At 46.0% G+C, this 16,503-nt stretch overlaps 1 protein-coding gene across 3 annotated transcripts in view; it reads right to left on the bottom strand.

Annotated features, from left to right (window-relative positions):
* TOX4 (TOX high mobility group box family member 4) overlaps window positions 1-16,503 on the bottom strand; it is a 67,435-nt gene that overhangs the window by 30,795 nt on the left and 20,137 nt on the right. For 2 of the 3 annotated variants that reach the window (XM_068241397.1, XM_068241403.1), the window contains exon 2: window positions 9,612-9,680. In XM_068241397.1, coding sequence (XP_068097498.1) covers window positions 9,612-9,680 — 69 coding nt within the window. Of the gene's footprint in view, window positions 1-9,611; window positions 9,681-11,387; window positions 11,567-16,503 lie in introns of those variants that run through there. The other variant, XM_068241388.1, reaches the window with a different exon arrangement.

Raw genomic sequence — 16,503 nt, forward strand, 5'->3', positions numbered from 1 at the left:
CCAGCCACATGGCTAATTAATATTCACTGCACTGTGGTGACTCGTGGTGGGACTGTAGTGTTGTCCGGATCATGAACGAATCGTTCATTTGATCCGGATCTTTTTTGTGAGTCAAATCATCCGGATCATCACAATGAAAGATTCGGTTCACAGTGGATGTCTGTCTGGAAGAAACAGGAACATACAGAATGTACAGTGCAGGGAAAGTCTTGTTCTGCTGGTCATTTCACCCCCAGTCTGCTTCCCTAGTAAAATGATTCAAATGATTTGGTTCAAAGATCCGGATCTTTTCCATGATCCGATTCGAATGATCCAAATCCTTAAAAAGATCTGGATTTCCCATCACTATCCTGGAGCGGCTGCTTTGAGAGCCACATAAAGCGGCTCAATCTGACGTCCAACTTCAACACCACCACGCGTTGCGTTTGGGGCACGTTATGTGACCTCATGTCAATAAAGCTTTTTTGGATTGGAGTGGATCTGTAATCGATTTGTTCACTGAATCAGCTGTAAAGGCCCATACACACGTCAGACTTTTGCGAACGACGGGTCGTTTGAACGTCCCGTTATTCAGTCGTCCGCACGCGAAATCGGGCGTGTACAGACTGTCGTTCGGGTGATTGAGCGGATCGCTCAAGACCAGTCTTATCACCCAAACGACAGTCTGTACACACGCTCGATTTCGCGTGCGGACGACTGAACAGCGGGACGTTCAAACGACCCGCCGTTCGCAAAAGTCAGATGTGTGTATGGGCCTTTATCCACCTCTTCTTTTGTTATCTGTTGTATTGTTTATTTTCTATTGTCATACCCTGTAGTCTGTTGTCCAGTGTCACATAAGATGCTGGCGCTGTATAATTCAATACTGTTATAACAATAAGGGTCGGTTCACATTTGTTTTAAAAACGTATCCGTGGCTCCGTTTTTTTTTGGTTCAGACCAAAACCAGAGCCACGGACACCAATGTTAAAAATAGTGGTTGTCTTCACACACTTCAAATACGGATCTGTGGGCCATTCGTGGGGTCCGGATTGAAAAACTGAACAGAGAGTCCGGATTTGTCGGGACTTCACGGATCCCGGATACACGGAGGGTTGGTGAAAGGCAGTGCAAAAACGGATCTCCCTCTACACAGAGAACTTTGCACACAGAAACAGAGGGAGCCCCGGATTGCCTACTGCCTGCTCCTTCCCTCAACGTCACCCCCATAAGTGTCCCCAGGTAGCCTGAGGGGGTAGCAGCCAGGAAGGGGGGCAGCGAGCACAGCGGAGAGGAGGGGGGAGGACAGGGACCCCCTCCCTCACCTGGGTCTTCATGTCCCCGCTCCCCTTCCAACTATGTGCACTATAGTAATCAGCGAGCAGGGAAGCAATTACCTTCCTTCCTCTGCTCGCCGCGTGACTTCCTGCAATGCTGCTCACTAGGAAGTGACCAGGAAGTCATGCGGCGAGCAGAAGAGACGGTAATTCGGTGCTCCCAGGAATTAAGCACTTGCTTATCTTTTAAAGGTGGTCGTGCATCTACTATATGGTTGCCGGCAGATTACATGCAGGGCGCATGTGTGACGTCACACACGCGCCCATGTGCAATGCGCCAGCAACCATGCGGGATACGGAGGAGGAGTCTGGACACAGCGGCAGACACCGGACAGGTAAAGTATCCGTTCAGATAGAGATCTGTTTATTGGTTGATCGGACGCCAAAATCGCTACATGTATGGGTACCTGTAGGGTAACTGTAGAGGAAATTCTGAGATTAGGTCCGCTTTAACTTGCTTATGTAAAAACAAGAAGTTTTAAATCAGGATGATACCATTTATTGGCTAACTAAAAAGAATAAGAATAAGCAAGCTTTTGGCCTTGCAGCCTTCGTCGAGCTTACATCCTGTTTCAGGATGTAAGCCCGACGAAGGCTGCAAGGCCGAAAGCTTGCTTATTCTTTATGTAAAAACATAAGTGAGGCTTTCCCTCTGGAGCTGTGTAGCTGCAGTTCCCAGTATAGCCCACAGGCTTCTATACAACCTGGTAGTGTAGTGTGGCTACTCATGAGGAGCAGGAGGAGGAATGTAACACTCCACAGAATCAATATAGTCAAACAAGCTGGGGACTGATAGAAGTGCCGGGAAAGCTGAAGCAGCTGCTAATAGTGACCAGTTAGGTTTCTGCTGTGGATCGCCTTCACTTTTGCTCCAGTTTCTATGCAAATTTTTTTCTATAAATAATTAAAAAAAAAACACAGCACTGATACTATGTGGCAAAATGATTGAAGCCTCTCTGAAAGAAATTGATTCAGCAAGAAATATATTCCTGCCACACTCTGCAGCGTTGCATTGTTCGATGCAATGCAACGCTATGGGCTGTCGATCTACCACCACTCCTGCCCCATCCCCAATGGACCTAGACTTATATCCTGTCCGATCTACACTGACATGTTAAAATCGACTGAAAGTCGACCGACTGATCTTTCTAGGGGAAATCCCTGTAGATGAATACAAACTGCAGGGACTCCAACAGTAAGGACTTGTTTACACTATGAGCGTTTGCATATTTTTTTTTAAAGCACTGGCGATTATAGAAATCGGCCCCTAAAAGCGCTTGTGTAATGATTCCCTATGAGAGTGTTCACGTATGAGCGGTTCGATTGTGTCCCGCTTCCAAAAGCACTGCCTGTACCATTTTCTGAGTGTTAGGGAAATCGCAAAGCACTTGAAAAAGCATTTTGTATAGTGATTTCCCGAGTGCTTTTATGAATAAATACATGTATTCATTTCCTGGTGAAAGAGTTCACTTCCTGAAAAAACGAATCGCTCTGCAAAAGCGCTTAGAAAAGAGCTTTTCTAAGCACAAAGCGCAGGGAAAAGCGCTTACAAAACTCTCAAAAAAAAAAAATTAAATCGCTCAGCGCTTGCAATAGCGCTGGCGATTTATAATGGGAACAGGGCCAAAAATTGATAAAAGTGTATGGGCACTTTTATTGTACCCTAATCTGCATTAACACTGACAATTGTTTTGGGGGTTTCGCATGAAATCTATCAAACTGCAGCACTGCACTGTGCAATGGTATGGGCCGTCAATCTACCGCCACACGCCAATCGCTGTACGATTGACCTAAATTTACTGTCCAATCCAATCTTAATTTCAAATGATCTAAATTACAATCGATGCAGCTTGCTGCATTGCAGATAGCAAATTTGATCATGTGATCAAATCAACCTTTAAAAAATGATGCATGCATGGAGATAAAGGCTAGAAAGTCCAAGAAAAAGAGAAAAGGGGGGGGGGGGGGGGAGACGGGGGAAGGCTAGGTGTTGAGTATGTATTAAAGCACTGTAACCTGTTAAAAGCCCATTTGTTATAACTCAGTCTCATTCATCACAGAAAAAAGCACATGCTCTTCAACAGGCGCAGATCTTACAGGATCCATAGGTGAAAGGAAAGTGTACACCACACAAGCATGCATGAAGGAGATTACACCACACTGATAACATGTAAGGCAATAGCCAGTGTTGTGTTACGGCAACTGCTTAGACAGTGCCTTCATAACCCATTCACTCCTAAGTCCAAAGTCCTATACAGTTGGTTGAAATAGACTTACATACTGCATGCAACTAATCTTCTTAACCCCAGTGTGATACCATTTGTGGGCATTGCTGGCAATCTTGTGACACAACAAACTGTGAAGTATACTGCTACAAGCCTTATATGCAAAAGAGCACTTTTTACAGTGTTTATGAAACAAACAAAATGCCAAAATAGGATGCACAGGATGTTTATTGAAACAAACGTGCAGCTATACACAAGTGAACAGTGACCAACAACAATAGCAGAAGTTAAATCAGTCCAGCGCTGGGCAAACAAACCCAATTCATAATTGAGTGCAAACAATATAAAGTATCTAAACAACCAGGTGTGACAATGCAAAGTCAGTAACAAAAGGAGCAAGCCTGAGAACAGCAAGGTCAGAGGTCCAAGAGGACACATACAGTACCAAGTCAATAGCCAGATCGAGGTCAGGAACAGAGCACAAGTTCAAAGCCAGAAGTACAGCAGCAAGAGCTCAGACAACAGAAACGAACAGCAGCTAAACTTCCTTAGGAGGGTGGAGTCCTAAACAGGTACTTCCTAGTTGCTGTATTAATTGCTATTCTGTAGTGCTGAGAAAGCCATCTGCTGGTGAATGGTGGAATTACATGACAGTTGTGAAACAAGAGATAACCCACAAGTGAAGCAGGAAGTCTGCAGAGAGCTTTCTGCTTGTAAGTGATCATCAGCATCCAGGTGCAGACATGCTACCAAACTGGGAATCTCTGGAATGCCAACGTAAACTTTTTTTTTTTTTTTTTTTTTAAACAACTCTGAAGATTACATGTAATATATACAAACGCCTACCTTTACATTCTTAAACTATTGGTCTACTCTAGCCTCTATTATAGCACACTACCTGTTTGAGCAACAGGGCTGGTTCACACTGGGCGCTTTGGTAGTATTTTGCTGATACCCAGCAATCAAGAAAATGCTGCCGCTAATGTATCCCTATGGATACATTCTCACTGCAGCGTTTGTGATTTGAATCAATCACAAACTCACTGCATGCAGTGGTTTTACTATGATTTTAAAGGAAACCAGAGATGCAGTGAATAAAAAAAAAAAAAAGTGTTATACATACTGGGGCTTCCTCCAGCCCCATGCGCACAGATCACTCCCACGTCGCCGTCCTCCGCTATCTGCAGCTCCAGTATCAGGTCCCATAACTTCCTACAGTCGCGGCCAGTCTGCGCAAGAGGAAGCGCGCTCTGTATGTATCTCTCCAGCGGCCGCTGAAGAGATACGTAGAGGGCGCACTTCTCCTGCGCAGACTGGCCACGCCTGGAGGAAGTTACAGGACCTGATACCAGAGCTGCAGATAGCGGAGGACGGCGACGTGGGAGCGATCCGTGCACATGGGGCTGGAGGAAGCCCCAGGTATGTATAAAAAAAAAATATATTTTTACCCCGGAGAGGATCGCATGGCCCCCGGAGGATTTTTAAAAAATAAAATTTGTATTATATGGTTAAGCTAGCACTTCGCTAGCTAACCATACCCTCTGAGACCCTCCGCTCTCCCCCGATCGCCGCCGTTATACGTACCACCCCCGGATCCCGCGATGGCGCAGCCTCCTAATCAGCTCCAGGCTTCGCTATGGGGAGGATTGGGACTGCGCATGACTTCGATGACGTCATGTCCGATCGTCGCCATAGTGACGAGTGAAGCTGATTGGTGAAGCTGCAGCCCTGGCGGGATCGCGGAGGGGTAAATAATACCGGCAGCGATCGGGGGGGGGGGGGGATCAAAGAGGTGCGGCGGGGCTTGGGAGGCTTAGTTAGTTAGCGAAGTGCTAGCTAGAGCATTTAAATTACATTTTATTTTAAGAAATCCTCCCGTGGACTCAAAAAAAAAAAAAAAAAACACTCAGAAAGCACTGATGGTCAGAAAAGCACTCACAGCATGTCTACAACCTAAAGGTGGCCACACACCATACAATTAAAAGATCCAGTTTTACACCAATTTGATAAATACAACCCATTGTACCGAAAAATCTAAAGATTTTTTTTTCATTCATTCAATAAATCTGAATATCACGTTTTAATGCGACAAAAGATCGGGAGTGTTGGATTTTATTCTGATCAATTTATATGAAAATTGAATGGTATGTGGTAGATTAACAATTTCTTAATGTAAAAAGTTACAGAGTACCCAACAAGCTCATAGTGAACCAGAACTCCTAGGAGCGGGAAAGGGGCTACAATAGACCTTACACACTCGTAGGAGTTCTGGTTCACCATGAGCTTGCTGGGTAGTCTGGGTGTTTCAAGTCCTACCCCATATAGACACATTTATCCATGCCATGCACTGATGAGTATCAACCAATCCAGAACAGTCTGTATGCATGTTGGATTATTGTGGCTCTGTATATATATCAAGCTAACACATCATTGCACTCCAGAGGACCTGTGGGTGGGTTTAGCTTACAGGGATAATAATAGGTGATTTGTATATTCAGCAGTTATGCACTGGGAGAAATCTCGCAGCTCACTCCAACCTGAATTATTGCAAATACTTTCTGTTTTAACCTAATCCGGACCGACGCAGTATGAATCTACGTCCAGCAGGTGGTGCTGTGTCCCTGACTGGACGTAGACTATGTTGCATTAAATCGCATGTCCCTGCCGTTACCGCCGATCTCACCGCTCTGTGTGCCGCCCCCCCCCCCCCCCCCGCAATTCGCTCGCCCTACCGTCTCTATGACGGCAGAGCTCTCTGAGCCTATCAGGAGCCATTTCATTGGCTCCTGGCCCTGTCATCACTTGAAGCCAATCCCATTGGCTTACATTGATTGACAGGATCAGGAGCCAATGAAAGCGGCTCCTGACCGGAGCACTGCGCTCTGCCGTCATAGACAGCAGAGAGAGGGGACTGCGGCAGGGACAGAAAGGCGGGAGCGGCAGATTTTTGCGCCGATTCGTCGGGAAGCAGCGTTTTACTGTACCAGCAGCCTCTGGTCCTTAAGTGGTTAAGAAAGCAAACTGTTGTTTTTGATGCACAAACCCAAGCAATTTTTTTCTGAGTTTTCAATCATTTTTATCATAATTGAGGAAAAATTGAACATAGGTGTGTGGTACATTGGTCAGATTTTTGAAGTGTTACAATCAGAAAAATTGATTGCAATTCTTGAATTGAAGAGAGATTTTAAAAAAATTGTATAGCGTGTGGCCAACCTTAATGCTTTTTTTTTTTTTTTTTTTTTTTCACACACTGCCCGGGAAAAAAAATTCAAACAGCATGCAGCATTGATGAACTAGCTTGGCCCTGGACAACAGGCCTGTATATCTGCATTCCAGACCACCGCCCCTTACTTACTTACTGGTAGTGGTTGCTCCTTCCTTAAAGTATACCAGATGAAAATAAAAGAAGAGAAAAGGGGGGTAGCAGGCATATACTATCACCTGTCCTAGTAGTTTATGGTTAATTTTAACAGGAAAAAAAAATTCATTCTATTCAGTGCTAGTCTACTTTAGGGGACCCAACAGGAAACCTCATAGGGAAATTCATCTAACGCGATTGGGTGGACGGCACCCTTTTTGCAAATCTAGGTTTCCAATAGGTTGTAGTAAACTACGTCCACACTATTTGGCCAATCAAAACGCTTTGTGCTGTAAAAGGGTACTGTGACTGGAGAGCTGTTCACTATGAGGTTTCTTGCTGGGTCCCCCACACTAGACCCTTATATTCTAAAGAATTATTTTTAACTGCAGAATCCTAGGGTGCATGCACACATCAGACCATAGTCTTTGGAAAATGAAAGATCACAGACCAAGTTTACCCCATTCCATGTAGTATGAGAGCCATACCTACACAGTCTATTCTATTGAGCTGAACTCCCCATCAGATACAAATATTTGCAAGATGCTGCACACATGCAACAGATCAGTATCTGCAAAATATCAGTTCCTGAAAAAGTTCCGTTCTTGCAAAATGCATTCTTAGGCTATCATTCATAAAGCATTTCCGCATGCGGAAATGCTTAAAACAGCTGACTTTACTGAACACTCGGCAAAGTCAGCATTCATAAAGGCTCTTTCCGCATGAAAAAAAAATGACACTACCGAGCAGAGTGATAAATCACCGCCTTGTGCGGTGATTATCGGAACAAATGTAGCAAAACGTTAATTCATGAAGATCACCGCAAGCGGTGTGAGGTCGGGAAGTACCGCTCACTCTGATGTGGCTTTAACAATTTAAGTGAATGGACACACACAGACCTCCCAGGCAGCTGCAGCAGAGCGGAACACGGAGAAATGTATCAACTCGGCAGCTTCCGTGTCTCCGCAAGCATACCGCCTGCCTACCGCCAGCCTAGTTCAGGGAATCTCCGCACTGCTACCGCACATGGATACTTGTTTATGAATGCCCACCCAGAAGTCTAAAATACCGGCAGCGGTGTTTTCCCGCATTGATTCCCCTTACCGACAGCTCCTTTATGAATGATAGCCATAGTCTATGATATCTGCAGATCATCATACACACCTTGTTTAACAGACATTCATCTGCTGATCAGACTATCATCTGCAGATCTGAAGATCCATCCTGGTGGATCTGATCTGCAGATGAATGTCTGTTAACCTCCTTGCCGGTCTAAAAAATCCGGCAAGGAGGCAGCGCCGCACTTTTTTTTTAAAATTTTTTTTTTTTTTTTAAATCATGTAGCGAGCCCAGGGCTCGCTACATGGTAGCCGCTGAGCGGCGGCATCCCCCCACCCACTCCGATCGCCTTCGGCGATCAGAGTATGCAGGAAATCCTGTTGAGAACGGGATTTCCTGCAGGGCTTCCCCGGTCGCCATGGCGACGGGGCGGGATGACGTCACCGACGTCATGGACGTCACAGGGAATCCCGATCCGCCCCTCAGCGCTGCCTGGCACTGATTGGCCAGGCAGCGCAGGGGTCTGGGGCGGGGGGGAGCGACTCGGCGCGGCGGATCGGCGGCGATCGGAAGTTACAAGCAGCTAGCAAAGTGCTAGCTGCTTGTAAAAAAAAAAAAATTTACCTCAACGTTGGTGCAGATGTCCAGTATATCTATATTTTTGCATGCAAAACTATGATGGAAGCTAAAATTTCTCCATAGACCAGTATTGCATTGTTTGGATGCGGGCGTGCATTTTAGTCCAGGGGGGGGCGGTGTGCGCCACAGCGATTAACCATTCAATTGTACAGTATTGGGTCAGGGATGCGCAGCCTTTTACCTATATTTTGTTTTCACAGTTCTGTAACTACCAGGCTAGCAGCACCCATTGTGCTATCCTGTTTTGCATGGTAAGTATCTAGTTTAGTTTTGCATCTGTCTGATTGCTGAGTGTGTATTTGAGCTATTTAAGCGGTGCATATGAGGTGGTGAGTCATTCAGATGCGGCCCATATTGGTGAGCGCTTGCTTTGTTTTCTGCTAAAAAAAAAATTATGCAAATCGGCCCAGCGGGGCCTGAGAAATCCTCCTGCGCAGGTTACTCCGAGCTGAGCTCGGGATAACCGGCAAGGAGGTTAAACAAGTTGTTTACGAGATCTGCATATATCATAGACTATGAATGCATTTTGCAGGAACGGATCTTTTGCAGGAACAGATCTTTTGCAGATACTGATCTTTTGAATGTCTACAGCATCTTTGTGTGCAGCATCTTGCAAAGATTTCTATCTGATGGGGAGTTCAGCTCCATAGAAAAGACTGTGTAGGTATGGCTCTCATACTACATGGAAGGGGGTAAAATTGGTCTGTGATCTTTCATTTACCAAAGACTATGGTCTGATGTGTGTACAGGGCCCTAGCTACCTTGTCTTAACAACTTTTCTAACATGGAATAAAGTAATTAGCACTCAGTAACGCAACATTCCAAATGCAACCATACTATTACAATGGTATGAAATAAAAAGGGTCAGCTGCACTGCATGTAAATAGGTCAGATAGCATATGGACAGGTAAACTCAAATTACCTCAATCAAAAGCAACATAACTGTATTCAGATTCACAGTGGTAAAAATATATTCAAGTACAACACAAACTATTTGTAGATATTTGCACTCACCTCGGTTCCAGTCAGGAAGGGGTGTCCTGATCCTGTAATGGTCAGGTAACTATCACTCCCCCCTGGAAACTGCAAAGAAAAAGAAGCACACTTAGAAAATGTTGCTTCAACTTAAAGAGACACTGAAGCGGGGAAAAAAAAATTGGTTGTGTAGTACTGATAATTACTAGAACATTAGAAGCAAAGAAAATATTCTCATATTTTCATTTATATAGATTTTTTTTATCAGGCAGCAGAAAACAGTTGTGAGAGTTTGAGAGGCATTTCACTGCCTATCAACTGTCCATGGAAAAAAGGCCTAACTGTGGGTACAGCTATGAGTGATGTGCAGGCACTCTGCAGGAGAATGAGGGAATTCTTCCTCTATTACACATTCTTCATGCATGATCTGAACCAGATTTACAGGTGAACACCTATATGTTCAATGTGCACACCAGCTCTGCGGAAAGTGTATATGTATTGTACTTCTGTATAACCCCAAATTTAACTACCTAAAGACCGCCCCACATAAATGGGCGTGGCCTCGGCAGCAGCCCCAGAACTGCCTAACGCCAATCGGCTTCAAGTCCTGGGGCTGGCTACTGCAGGAGATCGTGTGCATCTCCTGTTTGAGGGGTGGAGCTCCGCCCCACCTTCAGTCTCCGAGCGTCGCTCGGGAGACTGTCAGACAGTGAAACCGCCGTCTTTTCAGTTAGTACAGGGCTGCGATCTGCAGCAGCGCTGTACAGGGGACAGCCGTGTGACACGGCTGTTCCCCGGGACACAAGAGAGCGATCGGGTCTCATAGGTTGAAGCCTATGAGAGCTAATCGCCATGATTGGCTGACTGGGGGGAGGGAGGGTTTTAAAAAAATAAATAGTAAAATATAGTAAACAAAAATTAACATATTTATTTAAAAAAATAAACACTGGGGGGAGGGGGGGGGGAAGATTGCGATCAGACCCCACCAGAGAGTTCTGTTGGTGGGGAGAAAAGGGGGGGGAGGGGCTTTCAGGGAAATCACTAGTGTGCTGTTGTGCGGCCCTGCAGTTTGGCCTTAAAGCTGCAGTGGCCAATTTAACAAAAAATAGCCTGGTCTTTAGGGGGGGGGGGGGGGGTAGCACTGTGGTCCTGAAGTGGTTAACAACATATCAAATTAATTGATTCCATGATCAAAGGGAGTGCAGAAATTTGCATATAAAATATGCATCAACACAGAATTATTTGCATCTCATCGACCATTCCTACTAGTGACACAACTACACGTTGGGCTTTATTCTTAAAGCAGAGATATTATACAGTATATTCCTATGTACACAAATAGTCACAGATGGGTACAGTATATCCGATTTTAAGAATATGGTGACTGCTTTATTGTAGCAGCACAAGTAACTTTTTTTTTTTTTTTTTGGTTTATTTCAAATTCCTTGTGCACATTTATGCTGCTTGAAAATGAAACAAATTCCAATTTAACTGGATTTAACCAATTCAAAACTTGCTGGGCTAAAATGCAATAGCATATAGTTAATTATTTTGGTAATTTTCGTATCTTCAAAAATCCTGATCCAGAGGCTGCTGACTCCCATTCCTGCTTTACATTTCTTCTGAATAAAGGAAGTCGGTACACTGCTAGATATACATTGCAAGTAAAAAAATAAAAGTTTTTTCCCCCAGGTTCTCTGACTTTCTATTTCTGGCGTTTTGAATTATTCCACCGTGCATGCAAATTGTAGCTAGTTTGGAACTGGGGCAAACAAGTGTTGCGCAGAAACACAGCCATCCCCACAGGTAGCTCACCCTGCGGTGCCCATACATCCCATAGGCGTGATGAGAAGGGAGCAAGCCTGCAGACGTGGAGGGAGGGTCATCCCCCGGGAATAATCCTGAGCCCCCATTCTCACTGTCCAAACCCGCGAAAAAGTTCAGATCCATGTGCTGCACTCTACTGGAGCAAACGTGAAGGAGAGCCCGGCCACATGACCAGCAAAACAAACGTCATCTCAGACCACACAGCGCTTCCCACCGCGTTCCGCAGCATTGCGAGGTGGAGCCTGCAAACGGGGAGAGAGCAGGCACAACACAGCATAGCTCAGCAGACGCAGAACATCAGCGCCTCCACGTGGCCGGCGCGGAGTAGCTCAGTACCAGACAGAAGAAGTCGGCGCTGTATAAAACTCAAGGCTATTTAACTAGCGCAGAGGGCATCTCAAGCTTAGCAAATCAATACTGTGCATGTTAATTTGTAATACTCTACAAGTAGGACTTTTTATTTGGTAGCTTCTACAGTAGTGTGAAGTTATCTCACATGGAAAACCCTACTACCAAATCAAAATGTAGATCTAATCACAGAGGTGAGGCTGTACTTCTGCATCCTGATCAATCACAGGGGTGAAAGATGGAAGCTGCACTGTTGCTTCCAGTGTCATCGCAATAGGGGATGCAGAGGTTGCAGCTGAACTAAGGCCCTTGGGCTTGGCAGTTTTTGATGCGCCATATCACAGTAATTGTTATGTATTGACTGCTGGGAGAAGGGGGGTGTAAAACCTGCACTGGGGCCCAAAGACCTGTAGCTACACCACTGCCAGTGTCACAGCATTTATGTCATGCTTGGCAGCTAGCACAATTTGCAAATACAGTACTGCTTGGTAACTGGCACAGTTACAAGTCCATCAGCTTCTTTGTTCAAGATTCCATTTTCTTCTGTCAGACCCATAGCTTCCAACCATCCATTTTCCAGTGTTGGAGATCCCTGCAAGACACTTGACACTTACCCCAAAATTGCTTAAGTGCACATGACGTGTGTCTTATGGGTCCTGATACCTAGGCCCATTTTCCAGAGACGGCTTGTTGCAGCATGCAGTTCTGCCATGAGTACCTTTCTTTCGGGTGCAATTTAGTTAAGCTGAATGCCAGCGCTTGGTAACACCACCAGTGTCATCATTTGGCATGTGTCATGAAAAAAGTGGCCAATCGCAAAAGTAGCTTTAGGCTGCTTACACACCAAGACGTTACAGGCGCACGTTAGTGCGCCTGTAACGCTCCCCGAACGCACAGCAATGTAACACAAGTGGGCTGTTCACACAGCCCACGTTGCGTTACATGTAATGCTGCACGTTCGGTGCAAAGTGCAGCATGCTACGGCGTTGGAGCGGCTATAGCCGCGTTAGACTGTTTGCACATGCGCAGTGGGGGGCGGAGAGGAGGCGGGGAGAGCCAGCTACAGTAGCCGCGCACATGGCTACTTAATATTCACTGCACTGGCGGCAGCTGATTGGCCGGCGGGACCACGTGATGCGGAGTGTCTCGCTCCGCATCACGTGGTCCCGCTGGCCAATCAGCGCCACTCTGGGAGACATTATAGGAATCGAGCCGCCAAACGCGGCTCACTCTACCGTCGGCTTTTGCAGCACCATACGTTGTGTTAGGTGCACGTTATGCGACCTTAACGTGGCACCTAACACAACGTCTTGGTGTGCAAGAAGCCTTACAGAGGGGGTCGACTTTCCAAAACCCTTGCTGAGCACTGGTTTGTGCTAGGCCGGTGGAGAGGAGTACATGACAAGCAATTAAAGCGGGCCCAAACCAAACTTTTTTTTTAATTAAAAATATTTAGTTGCACCATTCTGACACATACAAAGATAAATAAACACTTCTTCAAACCTATGAGCAAGAGCATTTCAGTGCATGCTTTTCACCCTTCTCTTTTCATAACTAGGGTTATACTGGGGGCAGCCATTAGCAATTCCTCCATTGCCAGACACCACTTACTCCATCAGTTTGCCGGATTTTGTCCTGGCAATTTGAAAGGAAGGGAGGGGTTCCTCCAATAAATGTAAAATATTTTATATTTGTCATCATGCAGCTGAAAAAAGGCTGCTATTTATGATTATAATTTAGAAAATAGATTTTATTTCTGAAATCTTGTATTTTTAATTTGGGTCCACTTTAATTCACCTCCTTCAACCTTCCATGGAAAAAGGTTCTTACAAGTATCCCTGTTTGGCCAGGTTCCCCTCTGTTGCTCCACTCTGCCCCATCCCCAGTTCGAGACAAATGGAACCGCATCGGTTCATGTGATGCATTAGGAAACGTACAGAGTAGATGCCGCAAGCAGCAGGAAGTGAAGAGGATCAGCACATAGAGCGTTTGTAAGTAGTTTCTGCTGTGTGCTGCTCTGAGGTTATCTGTTAGTGGGGGGGGGAGAGTTAAGCCTGTTTCCACTAATGCAAATTCGCATGAATTTTCTGCATGCAGATTTGCATGACAATACAAGTCAATGGGCCTGTTTCCACTACAAACAGAATCTGCGAGCAGGGATGTGCAGAAAAATTCTACACAGCAGAGCCATCAGAATTCGCACACCGCATGTATAGTGGGCAATTCGCATGTAATGTAATAGCAAAACCGCCTGCGTTTTCGACATGCGAATTTCCATGCAAATTCACGTATATTTTTGAGTAAAATTTAATAAAAAAGCACACAGGCACTGACATGGTTAAAAAACGCATATTTAGAAAAATACGCAAAAACGTGTGGGTTTGCATTTGGATAAGAATTAATTTACGCAATTTCTGCAACAAAATCACAGCGCACTAGTGGAAACATAGCCTTAGTGTTACATTTAGGCCCCGGATGCTTGACTTCTCAAGAAACCATCAGAAAATCCTGTCTGGGCCGGATAAATGAGAATCTACTGCAGCGCTGGGCAAACTACGACCCACATGTGCTGTTCATACGGCCCAGCGTTAGGTGGCCGGATTTCTGTCCTCCCCCCTCCCTCACTCCCTCCCTGCAGAGTCGCGAGTGGGCGATAACATGGGGTAAAAAGTGGGTACGAGAGGAATCGGAGCAGGAGACTTGGGCGCAGGATACAGCCGGTATATGGATGATCCTGCTGCTGCAAAAGTCCCAGCCGTGCTAAATACTATTCCCCCTCCAGGCCGCCATGGATGGTGGGGAATGAAATAATTCGGCTTCCAGCAATTGCTGGAAGCCGAATTATTGTGTTTTAACCACTTGCCGACCACACACTCATACCGTGCGGCGGCAAAGTGGTAGCTGGAGGACCAGCGACGCAACTGTGCGTCGCCAGGTGCCTCCCTAATTAATCAGGAAAGGCCGCTCGCGCGAGCGGCCGTTTCCTGTTAGATCACGGAGCGGGTCTCCGTGAATAGCCTGCGAGCCGCTGATTGCGGTTCGCAGACTAAATGTAAACGTAGGAGACATTTGTCTCCTTTGTTTACATTGTACGGCGCTGCTGCGCAGCAGCGCCGTAAGGCAGATCGGCGATCCCCGGCCAATCAGCAGCCGGGGATCGCCGCCATGTGACAAGGGAAAGCCTGTCACTGGCTGCACAGGACGGATAGCGTCCTGTGCAGCCCCGATCACCAGGGATGAGCAGGTAGGAGAGGAAGGGGGTAATTTCGCCGCGGAGGGGGCTTTGAGGTGCCCCCCCCCCCCCGCAACATGCCTGCCCACCGGAGCGATCAGACCCCCCCTGCACATCATCCCCATAGGGAGGAAAAAAGGGGGGCGATCTGATCGCTGCAGAGCCCACCCAGCACAGATCACAAAAAATAACGCTGGTCCTTAAGGGGGGTAAAGGGTGGGTCCTCAAGTGGTTAAAAGTAATTCCAGCTCCGTCTTCTGACGGCGCTGAAGTTACTCCCTGTGCGCCCAAGTCTCCTGCGCTGGATTCACTGTGTTCTGTAAAAAGTAACCTGATGGCCGATTTTAGCACCACATCTCCATGGCAATCGGGCGTCACAAGACACACCGTCAGGAAGTGCCAGTATATTACACGCTGGCGTGTCATGTGACGCTATGTTGCCATGGAGACCTGACACCGGAAGCTGCAAGTAATACAAAGTAATTAACACCCGGCGGTCTGATTCTTTACAAATTTTAGGGTCTAAAAGCAATGCATTTTTTTTGCAGGCTTTTAGACCCTAAAACTGGCTGCAGTTCTCACTCTGTCCTCTGGGTGGCGCTGTAACCCTGTAGTGAGATCGCCGTCTGTTGCCATGATGAAAAACGGCAATCTCACCCGAGGTATGAAGAGACATGGAGAACAGGAAGGAGAATAGCTACCAACGTCTGGATCCCCCGGGAGGCGAGTGAAATCACCCACTGTGCGCCATGCTCTGCACAGTTCTGCTGGCTGCTACCTCTCCTCTCACCTCTCCTGGCTTGTTTTTTCCACCCGAGCCTGACTGATGATAACCGCCAAGGAGGATAAAAGGGCAAATTAAGTTAGAAGAACATAGTGGCTACCATATTTACTTCCTTTTAAACAATACCAGTTGCCTGGCAGCTCTGCTAATCTATTTGGCTGAAGTAGTGTCCGAATCGCACCAGAAACAAGCATGCAGCTAATCTTGTTAGATCTGACAATAACGTCAGAAACCCCTGCAGCATGCTTGTGGCTTTGACTAAAAGTATTAGAGGCAGAGGATCAGCAGTACAGCCAGACATGGTTTTGCTTAAAAGGCAATAAATATGGCAAATATGGAACATACAAACTCATTGCAGATGTTGACCTGGCTGGGATTCGAACCAAGGACTCATCGCTGCAAGGCGAGTGTGCTAACCACTACGCCACCGTGCTGCTCACAGTATAATTGTTATTTGTCTTGTCATTATACAGACAACTAGCTAAGCAATATGTAATGTGCAGCGTGGTGTGTGATAGAGCTGCTTCTATCATCCCCATCAAGGTAAGGTTGTACAATCAAGATTGTTTTATTCATGGGCACCTTTAGCAATAACTATAGACTGTCAAACAGTAAAACTTGTGAGAAACTAGTGCCACCTTGTGGTGAGCTGGAAAAATAACATATACTTGCACAGTTCTAACTAAACAATGGGTTTATTCCAATATAAAAATGTGGCTTCAAAACCACTTGTTTTGACT

This window comes from Hyperolius riggenbachi, chromosome 1 (genome assembly GCF_040937935.1).
Source record: "Hyperolius riggenbachi isolate aHypRig1 chromosome 1, aHypRig1.pri, whole genome shotgun sequence".
NCBI classification, from domain to species: Eukaryota; Metazoa; Chordata; class Amphibia; order Anura; family Hyperoliidae; genus Hyperolius; species Hyperolius riggenbachi.